General features: G+C 40.4%; 1 protein-coding gene across 2 annotated transcripts in view; it reads right to left on the bottom strand.

Annotated features, from left to right (window-relative positions):
- The window catches only part of LOC147234019 (protein bicaudal D homolog 1-like), a 60,678-nt gene that overhangs the window by 28,450 nt on the left and 19,811 nt on the right, over nucleotides 1-12,417 (bottom strand). For both annotated transcript variants that reach the window (XM_086146748.1, XM_086146747.1), the window contains exon 2: nucleotides 614-826. In XM_086146748.1, the coding sequence (XP_086002874.1) occupies nucleotides 614-826 (213 nt within the window). The remainder of the gene's footprint in view (nucleotides 1-613; nucleotides 827-12,417) is intronic.

Below are 12,417 nucleotides of genomic sequence, written 5' to 3'. Positions count from 1 at the left end.
GATTATTTTAAGAGGGTGACAATTTAATAACCCTAAACCAGGAGTGGGCAAACTTTTTGGCTCAGGGGCCGCATTGACTTTTAAAATTTGACAGACGGGCCGGGTCAGCACATACGATACATTTAACAAAGAATTAACAGCACATATCAGATTCGTCTGACATTGGCTGACGTTTGCTTGTATTTCATGCAAAATACGGTTTTTCCCTTGAAGCTTCACATCGAGCTCATTCATGTGTGTCAGGATGTCCACAGTAAAGGCTAAATCACAAAGCCAATCTGTGTCATTCAGCTGAGGAAAATTCTCAAGTAGCTCCAAAAATAAAATAATCCCCTGTTTGAGCTCTCACATTCATTGATCCAATCATTCAAGTATGAACTCTGTGCCAATTTCGGCGGGCCGGATTAAAAAGACCAACGGGCCGGATGTGGCTCGCAGGCCGTAGTTTGCCCACCCCTGCCCTAAACTATTGTATGTTTAACAGCTCTGAAAATACCGCTCATAATGACTACTGCATCATTCTCAGGTATACTCTTGTCCTCAAATGAATCTTGGGCTGGTATAGACAAGATTGTCCCAGTCCCAGCCAACCTGCTCTTTCTTCTTCACGTACCTCCCGTAGCTCTTGCAGCAGGCTGCTCAGGTGCTCATTGTCAGCCTGCAAATTAGAGGATGTGGCCCGACTGTGCTTGAGCTCCCCTTGAAGCTCCAGGAGTCGGCCCATGTAGTAGGCCTCCTTGGTGGCAGACTCCTGCAGCAACGTCTCTTCATTGGTCTCACCATCTTCTGCCACCTTACGCTGGGTGTAGTAGGCCTGGCCAAATGCCTGGATAGTAAGAGGGGAGGGATGAGTATGAATAATTAATGAATGTTTACAACAAGAATGAATTCCAAACCTTCTCCATCCATCAAATCATAATTTCCCAAACTTGGTATTATGATGAGACAAACTTTAGGGAGGCACATTTGAGCTTTGTTCTTCTTTCCAAATTGATACTTCTACAGGGCTAACATAAATGAGTAAGTCCATCACTAAATAGATTAATTTTAATGCTGGGATAGAATTTTGTACGCCATTTATGTTAGTTAGTAGGCTGTTATGTTAGCCATAGGCTGTTTCTTGATTTGATTTTGTACTATTCAACAAGGTTCCATAGAAATATTTCCATTATTCTATTTGTTTTTAAAGTTTGCATTCTCAAATATGAACGTGTTACTGATATGATCATGATTTATGATATCATGAATTACATGTATAATCAATGTTTAGCCAATTACCATTTTCGCAGAGTTCAAAAAAGATACTCCTTTCCTCCATGTGTTGATCAATAATTATTAGTCAGCATCTCAAAGGTCTGTTCAATAGACATTCACTGGAGAAATTTAAAATGAAATACCATATTTGAAGTTTTATTCACGTCCAAATTAATAAGGTTTGGTGTGTGTTTAGTGTATATGTGACAATGTCAGCATCAATCAGAAAGGAAGTTAGCAGCTTGACTTGGCTGGCACATGGCCATCCCCTAATGGCTGCCCAGATGCGATCCGGCCCATTTATCCTGCACACACTCCACCAAGTTAACATCTATGATTTAAACATACTGGAAGCTGTTCTGGACAAGCACCACTGGGGAGTGCTACATGCCGTATCGGTTTTGCAAATTCAGACTAAAGAATAACAAATGTTAAACCGTCTAGGGAGAGGGACTGTAACCAGTCACATCAGACAGTGAGTGAGAGATGGGATTTAACTTGTAGAAGTAAGCCATGAATCACAGGGTCACATATAAAGATATCCCACTCTTCACTCTTTCATTAACCCCTATTGAAAAGTTATATTCTTCCATTCATGGGCAGCATGTTATTGGCCTGTGGGAGGAAGCAAGGGAATGGTCAAATCGTTAAAAGAAAGAACCCAAAGTAAAGCGATTGGATTATAACCATTGGGCTTCTTGCTTTGATAGTGCTAAACACTGTATCACCAAGCTGTCTGATATTATATACAATAAACTTTGTTTGTTGGCCCAAATTAAGATATACATAATGGCCAAAAGTTTTGAGAATGACACTTTCACAAAGTCTGTTCCTTCAGGGTTTTTAAGTGTTTGCCAGATGTTTCTATGATTGTGTCAATCTCAAAATTTTTTGCCATGACTGTATTTTTTACAGATAGACAATACTGTACTTGTACCTATTTCATTCATGCTGATTCAGAATACCATTAATGTTCTGAACTCAGGAGATTCACCGTGACCACAGTCATAAGATAACAAAACTGAAGACGCTCCAATGTTGAGAAATGTATTTATTTATTTAGCCGTTTAAGCTCGAGAAAACAAATGCTTTTCAGTTCGATTGCATTAAATGGAAGACAGTCAACACACTCCAGTCACTACCATTACATTTCAGCAGGACACACCAAAACAAGTCGGAAGGACAAATAGCAGTACAGGCTAGGGGTGATGGAACTGTCACTTTAAGTTATTTTATTATCAACAGATCCAAACCAACGGACTGAGTGATGCTGAATTAATAAACAGACAGTCAATAGCACAGATACATCTGTTACTGAAGACAAAGACAGACAGTCAAGACAGCAGGCGAACAGAAAAATGTCCATTTTCAGCAGCCTCGTAATCAGCAGACACGAGCAACTCATTACCGGTTCTGAACACATCTCGAATCGAAGATCAGTGAGATACACTCAACATAGAAAGGTTGAAATGCAAAGAGACGACTGCCGTTACATACATCATTCGTCTTCAGTTTCTGCACTGAGGGAGAAGAGAGCTGAGAGCAGCAACATTCCGATGTCGATAACTTCATTCTGGAATTTCTAAGGGGAACCTGGTAATCTGACAGTTTTCAATGTACAAAACAGTGTTAAGCCGTATAGTTCAATGTATTTTAAGCCAGAAGATATGGCAAATCTCTACTTGCTAATTATCAAATCATTTCTGTTGACACATGTGTTTATGAAAATAAGGATCCCATCTGACTGCACCAAGAGACATGAGAAACCACACAAACCAATGAAGCGTTTGTGGAGCAAAATATTGATTTAAATCCCCTTGCTCATAAAGCTATAGTGGTGGAAGCAACTGGAAATAAATGGCATGTGCAGTCCACACAGCCAGACAAGCCGTGACCGAAACACACCCCACACACACACAATGATAACGATGTGTGCATGTCAGCATGCGTCACCATAATTGATATCCATTCAAGAGGTAGGACAATAACCTCAGGCTGCAACATCCCATCAGGATGCAAAATTACCAAAACACACAGCATTGTGGGGCATAAAGGTCACAGGCACTCTCGCATCACAACAGGCTGAATGCAAGACTATATCCTATAATTCAACAGTGGTAATGTTTCCTCCCTGCTACCGTAAGGGGTTGTGATCCCACGGGTGGACACTACTCAGTCTATTTCTCGATTTATTGCACACACACACACACACACACACACACAAGGGAAGTGGAAACTTATAAGAATGAAAAAGGAGGATCCTCCTCTCAAGACAGGCAGATATTACTTGATATCACATGTACAGAAGCATAAACAGAATAGAATTATATAGGGTGTTTGATCTTTTCATGAAAATATTGGCTAAAGTAGTTCTGTATCCTGCTGAGGTCATTGCTGGGAAGCACATGAATGAAAATAACTTGTCAGTAAGAGCTGGGTCATGTTCAGTTGAACAACTAAATTATTATTGCACTTACATAAGCACTTAAGTCAAATTCCTTTGGTTCGAGTACCAATCGAGCCATGACTTCCCAGTGTTTTTTGACTCGTAGATGCCAAGTCACAAAAAGAAAAGTCAAATTTATTTGGAAAGCTTTTAATGTAACTCTTTTTATTTTTACTACCTCTGGCTCTTCCCTTAGCGAGTTGCCACAGCAAATCATGTCTTTTCAACAAACCCTATCCTCTTCCTACACACCAACTAACTTCATGAGAAGTTGTTAAAAAAAAAGGGGAAAAAAGCGCAACAGGGGATCATAAGCATCTAAGGAAGCTTTCCCCTCAAATTGATTGGATGAGAGGTGGGTTTAATTTAATGAATTTAATGTTAAACTTTCCAAGCCATATATAGATTGATGTCTGTTGATGGTCTCAGTCAACCAAGTCATGGTTAATGAAAGTATTTTTCTGCCAACTGGACTTGAATTTCTTTAGGTCCAGTTTCCACTAAAAGACCTTGACAGGACATTTACCGGTACACATACTTACAGATATTACTTAGATTGCTTTAAAACCAAATAAGAGGAAAGAGTGACATGCTATACTTGTATAATCAGCCTGTTGACTCAAAAACACCCAACTATCAGTATAGTATAGACTATAAATAGATTATGTAGTCCAATTGAGAATCTCATCAGAACCTTCTGTGCTTAACTCTCAACCATAGACTTCTTATCCTGGTTTCTAATAATGCTCTTGTGTTCAGATATTCAAATTTTTTGGTCCATAACAGTATGCCAGACTACTGGGAAGACAAAGTGTTCCACTTACACGTACACGTTGCCCTGCAGCCAAAACTGACCTCATCCTACCTCATACTAGAAGACAGAAAAGGACATAACAGACAGAACCAGAGGCAGAGAATCCTACTGGCTGGCCGTGACACGACACAATGGCCTCATCAGAGAGGTATCAGTGTCTACAGACAGCATGTGACTGGGGCTGGAGTCAACATTTCCGCATAAACCTGTTCCCAGAAGAGTGACACCGAAGGACGACCCAAGACGATTTAAAGCACAGCAACTGCCATGCAGGTTGAGCATTTTATAATGTGATATTCATCATCTGAAAAGTCATCAAAATAGTTGGTGTCACAACATTTGTTCGAAAATGCAACATAAAGTTAGTCACATTTAACCCTGACTTAAGAATAAATTGAATCAGCAGAGCATTTGACATTCCAGCCCTCAATTATAATCTAATAAGAGTAATTGGAACGCACATCCCCGCCCTCATCCTCCCAATCATCTTATCTTAAAAAAACATCTCATTTCCAGACACAAGTAAACAAGCACTTAAAATTAACCACAGCTAAACACCTAAACAACAGATTTTAAGTGATTCACATCATAATATGGCTCGTTGCAAAAGTGACAAAAAAACACTAATACTAAAAACTAATAGTGTTATTACACATATTAGTCTAGCGCTAATGCCCACTGGTCCATTAGCACAATATTTTGTTTCAGTAAAAACATACCAGTAAAACAGCAGCTGAAAATTTGTGGTCTGCTCATTCAAACAGAACTATAATAATAATAATAAAATCACATTGAGACTAGAACTGTGTTCACCTAATGTCACATATGGTCCTACTTTAAATGGACATACGATCAGCCAATTGATGCCTATAATGTTTATAGCTTGGATTGGAGGCTCAGAAAATCTTTGCGCACATGGGGCGAGACACGCCCAGTGAAATCATCCATTTGTCTTAACGAACAGGTAAGACTACAACAGGCCAGAAGAATACTGTTGGCATATTGATAATGTTTATGTGTAACCACAGACCTAAAACTCTCTTAGCAGGAAAATGATTACTGACTAATTGAAACAGGACCGATAGATCAGTCGTGACCTGGGAACTTTTCCAGGAAATATAATCTTGTAGATAAATGAAACCGTGCTGACTTACCGCAGATTTTTACTTCCAGTACAGCTGACCTGAGTAGAATAATATCAGTGAAAGTTTCACTACACAGAAGTTTATTCATCTTTAGTCTAGTGAGGCGGTGACATATATTGGGGCAAATGACTTGAGATGAACCAGTAAAGCTGAGAATTTCAAAGGTATGGCAATATGTTCAAATTATAGAAACCCATCCTCACTCAGTGCTGATACCTTTGGGGGTGAGTCAAATTAAGGCATGGAAAATTTAAAAGAAAATACAAAAAATGTGAACACAAAAGGCCAAGAGGGAGCCAATTTCCTGCTCAGTGATCAGAGACCTCCTACAGCTGCCCTACAATACAGTGGTTTCTATTGTAAGTCGCTTTGGATAAAAGCGTCTGCCAAATGCAATGTGATGTAATGGTGAGACCAGCGCTACTGTATGGACTAAAAACAGTTACAATGATGAAAAGACAGGAGGCAGCACTGGAGGTCGCAAAGATGAAGAGGTTCTCTTCAGGAGTGACCAGGATGGATAGGATCAGGAATGAGTCTCTGGAACAACACATGTTAGATGTTTTGGAGAGAAGGTGAGAGAAGCCAGACTGAAATGGTTCGTTCATGTACAAAGGAGGGATAGTGAATATATTGGTAGACGGATACTGGAATTGGAGATACCCGGCAGGAGGTCTCGAGGAAGACAAAAGAGAAGATTTATGGATGTAGTGAGAGAGGACATGAAGGTAGTTGGTGTGAAAGAGGAGGATACCGAGGATAGGGTTAGCTGGAGAAGATTGATTCACTGTGGCAACCCCTGAAGGAAAAAGCAGAAAAAGATACATATATAGGTCCTTCTCAAAAAATTAGCGTATTGTGATAAAGCTCATTATTTTCCATAATGTAATGACAAAAATTAAACTTTCATATATTTTAGATTCATTACACGCAACTGAAGTAGTTCAAGCCTTTTATTACTATTGATTATTTTGGCAAAAAAGTAAAGAAAAACCAAAAATCCCTTTCTCAAAAAATTAGCATGTCATCCGACCAATAAATAATTGTTTTTGATACCAAAAAAGTCAACCTTCAAATAATTATGTTCAGTTTTACAATCAATACTTGGTCGAGAATCCTTTTGCAGAAATAACTGCTTCAATGTGGCGTGGCATGGAGGCAATAAGCCGGTGGCACTTCTGAGGTGTTATGGTGGCCCAGGATGCTTCAACAGCAGCCTTAAGCTCATCCACAGTGGTGGGTCTGGTGTCTCTCAACTTCCTCTTTACAATATCCAACAGATTCTCGATGGGGTTCAGGTCAGGAGAGTTGGCAGGCAAGTTGAGCACAGTAATACCATGGTCAGTAAACCATTTACCAGTGGTTTTGGCATTGTGAGCAGGTGCCAGGTCGTGCTGAAAAATGAAATCTTCATCTCCATAAAGCTTTTCAGCAAATGGAAGCATGAAGTGCTCCAAAATCTCCTGATAACTAGCTGCAGTGACCCTGCTCTTGATAAAAGACAATGAACCAACACCAGCAGCTGACATGGCACCCCAGAGCATCACTGACTGTGGGTACTTGACACTGGACTTCAGGCATTTTGGCATTTCCTTCTCACCAGTCTTCCTCCAGACTCTGGCACCTTGATATCCAAATGACATGCAAAACTTGGTTTCATCCGAAAAAACGTACTTTGGACCACTGAGCAACAGTCCAGTGCTGCTTCTCTGTAGCCCAGGTCAGGCGCTTCTGCCGTTGTTTCTGGTTCAAAAGTTGCTTGACCTGGGGAATGCGGCACCTGTAGCCCATTTCCTGCGCACGCCTGTGCACGGTGGCTCTGGATGTTTCTACTCCACACTCAGTCCACTGCTTCCACAGCTCCCCCAAGGTCTGGAATAGGCCCTTCTCCACAATCTTCCTCGGGGTCCGGTCACCTCCTCTGGTTGTGCAGCACTTGTTCCTTCCCACAAACGTCTCACTGAGGTGCCTTGATACAGCACTCTGGGAACAGCCTATTCGATCAGAGATTTCTTTCTGTGTCTTTCCCTCTTGCTTGGGGGTGTCAATCGTGGCCTTCTGGACAGCAGTCTGGTCGGCAGTCTTACCCATGATGGGGTTTTGAGTAATGAACCAGGCTGGGAGTTTTTAAAAGCCTCAGGAATCTTTTGCAGGTGTTTAGAGTTAATTAATTGATTCAGATGATTAGGTTAATAGCTAGTTTAGAGCACCTTTTCATGACATGCTAATTTTTTGAGATAGGAATTGTGGGTTTTCATGAGCTGTATGCCAAAATCGTCAGTATCAAAACAATAAAAAGCCTGAAATATTTCACTTGGTGGGCAATGAATCCAAAAATATATGAAAGTTTCATTTTTTTCATTAAGAAATTCATGCAAATTTTTTTGAGAAGGACCTGTGTGTGTGTGTGTGTGTGTGTGTGTGTGTGTGTGTGTGTGTGTGTGTGTGTGTGCGTGTGTGGATGTGTGTATATGTGTGTGAATGTGTGTGCGCACATACACATACCATCAGTGACAAAAAATCTGATTGACATGGCTCAATTATGTTCGCAAATATAATAAGAATGTTGTATGTATACTAATGAACACATTCATGACATGTTCTTATAAGCTGATTCACTCTCTCTGAATTATAAATATCGTAATTTGCTCCAATTGCGGAAATAAAATGAAGTAAGAACATTAGATCAAGCAAGTTTAGTATCTATTTGTAGAACTTTCATCTTATCCTCCAATTTTGAGGCATCCTCTGTGTGTGTGTGTGTGTGTGTGTGTGTGTGTGTGTGTGTGTGTGTGTGTGTGTGTGTGCGTGTCACGCGCACACACAGTTCCAGGATTCAGAGATCAAAATAAACCTGTCAAATTACCTCACTGCTGAGAAATCAAGCAGCCAAGAAAAAAGGAAATGATACAAAGACAGAGGAGGAGGTAAAACGCCAGCAGATTTTGATGTCGTTCCTGAGAGTTTTTGAAAAAGTGAAATTGACCTTTGTGGATGTTGTCCATTTACACAAGATCCACAAAGCTGAGATGGATTATTCAGATAGGTCTTTGATGCCTCAGGGTAACTGCTAATGCCAGATATTGGAAGCCAATAAGTGTCCAAGGCAATGACTAGACATTAAAATATTTTTCATATACAGTATCAGTCATTCATCATCTATACCACTTATTCTGTACTCAGGATTAACAGTGAGGCTGAAGCCATCTCAGTTGTTTCTGGGTTAACTCTGGACCAGTCTGCAGACAATCTAGGGGTCACATATAAAGACCCCCAAGCACTAATTCTCTCATTCACACATTAGGCAAATTAGGGTCTTCAGTGAACCTACTGCATGTTGTTGGACTGTGGGAGTAAACAAGAGAACCAGGAGGAAGCCCATGCAGACGGGGGAGAATATGCAAACTCCACAAAAAGATGCTCTGTCAGAGTTGAAAGGAGGGACCTTCTTGCTGTGAGGTGGCTGAAATAACCACTGCACCACCTTGGCATCTGATAATCAGATTTTCTATATAAGATGCAAAATTGACAGATGTATGATGCCCCCAGAAAATTTCTGAACAAAAAAACAAAACAAGTATGTATAAAAGTGAAGCAAAAATGAAGCCATCAAGCAATATTACATCATGTTATCTCTGCACAAGAGTCGAACATGATAAGACAAGCCATGGCCTATAAGAAAAGTCTTATATATTACAACTTTTGTAGCTTTTTCTGTCACCCGTTGACAGTTTAACATATGAGTAGCTGAGATCTAGATTTCGTCTTTTAATTATACTATTCAGTACTTTCACAGAAATCACAGTATCAACGTGAATGTTGGCTAATGCTAAAACTCCATTCACTCATTTATTGTCTGTACCACTTATGCTACTCTCAAGGTCGATAGACCCTATCCCTGTGGTCATTGGGCAATAGGCGGGATGTACCCCAAATCGCCACTCCATCACAGGACCACATACAGGGAAAAACAACCAAGAGAAAGACAGGGAATCCGGAAGAACCCCTGGCTGAACATGCTAGCGCCTCACAGAAAAGCCTAGTCAGAATTGAACAAGGGACCATCTTCCTATGAGAGGAAAGGCATTAACCACTGTACCACTATGTATTTCACGAAAGAAATCAATAGTCATCCATTCACTATTAACAGTGCTTACCCTGCAGGACTGGAGGTAGGCTGGAGTGTATCCCAGCTGACATTGGGTGAGAGGCGGGTATTAACCTTGACCTGTCAATTAAAGAGCCACATATGCAGCTATACAATCATTCACTCATTTACACCTACCAACAATTTAGTTTTCAGCGAACCTACTGTGTGCATTTTGTGGACAGAAGCCTCAGATGCTGGGGGGGGGGGGGAGCATGCATAGGAAGAAAAGAATCAAGACTGGAACCTTCTCTCTGTGGTGCATTGAAATCCAGTGTCAACCAAAAGTAACGATTTCTCATCTGTGAGTAAAAATAAATAAGCTTGTTGTTTTCAAGTATTAGCTGTTTGCTATTAGCTCTATCCCTTAATGATTGCCATTACGTTACTTGTTGAAACACCAAGCTCGTAAACATCAGACATCATACTTGCTATTTATTATTAGCAGAATAATAGTATGCGCGTCAGCTTTTGGTTCACAGAGAAGTTACTGTGGATGTAGACAGAGTCATGGCCCACTGGGCATCGAGTAATTGCATCCCTTCCCATATTCACTAAAAAAACGTCATCTTTAAAAAAGAGCAGGACGAGATTTAATGAAAGCAATTCAGACTCGTCCCTCCTTCCCTCAGGTCCTCTTGCTTCCTTCACAATCTGTAACACTGAGGAATTTTTAAAGGACGAAAGGAATAGCTTCCAAGGGAGGAATAAGAGGAAGGGAGAATGCCAGAGAAGAGGAAGGGAAAGGCTAAAGGACAGATGTGATTATCCAATCACACTCCCTTGGCACAGGTTCTGTTTAACAGCCAACCCCCAACCCCCCACCCCACCCCAATTGCTCTATTTTAAGACCACACTCCCTCCTCCTGTTACTCAAGCTTTTCATCCAGAGAAACAATATGGTGAGCAAAAAGGACCAGGACACCCAGGAGAAATGACCTATTTGTTTAAATCTTGCACCAGAATCATTCCTTTCAGTTGATACAATTTCAATTTAACTAGGACTGTCATACGTTTTTAGAGGACCTCTTAAAAAAATAATCTGTAATTTATTAATCTGATACCAATGATTTTTTAGTGTGTTAAGTGCTGGATATTGGGCATGGAATTTCTTATGACTATGATTGGCTGAGCTCAGATGAAGGCTACGTCTCAGCATCAAAGAAGGGCAATCCAACAGCCACATTTTAATGATATTACCTGCTATGTCATGAAGACAAGCAAACAACTCCAATCGGTTTTTAAGGACCTTTCAAATTCTTTCAAGGGCTGAACCATCCATTCAGAGAACTTCAAGGCTGTTTCTGAGAGCTCTGCATCCCAGCATCCCCACAACCTTCTGTAAGGTTTAGGGTAACAGACAACAATTAGTGATCCCTCCTTCCAAGGACAGATTCTTGACATTGGCAAATGCCTTGGACACCATAATTCATTTGCAAGGATACACCCACCACAAATTTAACAAATCCATTGTCATTGTATACTCGGGCTGTCAAAAACAAAATCCAGATATTATGGCTTTATCAGATATCTGAGCATTTTTAATCCATATTGCTATTTTTAACTGTAATTGAGGAGAGAATGTTGGTGCAGAGCCTGGGTTATGTTCATTGTACAGTTGTGTCTGAATTTAATATTGCTTTCAAACAAGCGGACAATTGATGTGCACACTCACTTGGGCAGGTTAATGCTGTGTAGGCTGCTTCTGCTGCAAAAAAAATTAAACAGAATGCACAGGCAGGGAGCACAGTATAGCTGTATCAGCCCTGATACTGAGCATTATAATCAGCTTGAAATGTGCAGTTTCAGCTTCTGTTGTTTGGAACTGTAATGAAGTGCGAATGAATGTGCAGTACTTCTTTACATCATCAGACATCTTTTCTTTTCCTTTCTGTGGTTACCACAGTGAATCATCTGCCTCCATCTGACCCTATTCTCTGCATCCTCTTCTCTCACACCAACTAACTTCATGTACTCTTTAAATCCGTAAATCTCCTCTTCAATCTTCCTCTACACCTCCTGCCTGGCAGTTCCAACCTCAGCATCCTGCCTTCCAATTTAGTTCCTATTTCTCCTCTGTATATGTCCACACCATCTCAGTCTTGCCTCTGACTTTATCTCCTAAGCCGAGCCAAATAACTTGGACTTGGACTTCATTGTCATTCAGTATACAACAAGTCATCACATTGAAATTTTGGTGCAAGGGGATCAGCACAGAATTTAATTTACATTACATCAAAATTATTAAAAGCAATATAGTAGCAAATTATCAAGTGCAATTATGACCTGTAGAGTTAACAGAAGTGGCGGCAGATACTTGAAAATAACTTTATAAAACATAGACTAACATTAGAAAATATTATAGCTTAAAGATAGAAGAAGACCATCAGTTACATTCTGATCTTTTCCTTTTGGCTGTTCCCTTCAGGTGACAACACAGCGAACCATCTCTCTCATTGATCTCTCTCCATCCTCATCACTCACAAAGAGAACCTCAAATCCTCATCTCTGTTACCTCTCGCTCTGCTTCCTGTCTTTTCCGCATTGCCACTGTCTCTAAACCACAAAACAGTACATTTCTCACCATCATCTTTTACACCTTCTTGCTGAT

This window comes from Fistularia commersonii, chromosome 5, assembly GCF_037954325.1.
Source record: "Fistularia commersonii isolate RoL2024-O1a breed Wild chromosome 5, RoL_Fcom_v1.0, whole genome shotgun sequence".
NCBI lineage: Eukaryota > Metazoa > Chordata > Actinopteri > Syngnathiformes > Fistulariidae > Fistularia > Fistularia commersonii.
This window is presented reverse-complemented; position numbering and strand designations above follow the sequence as displayed.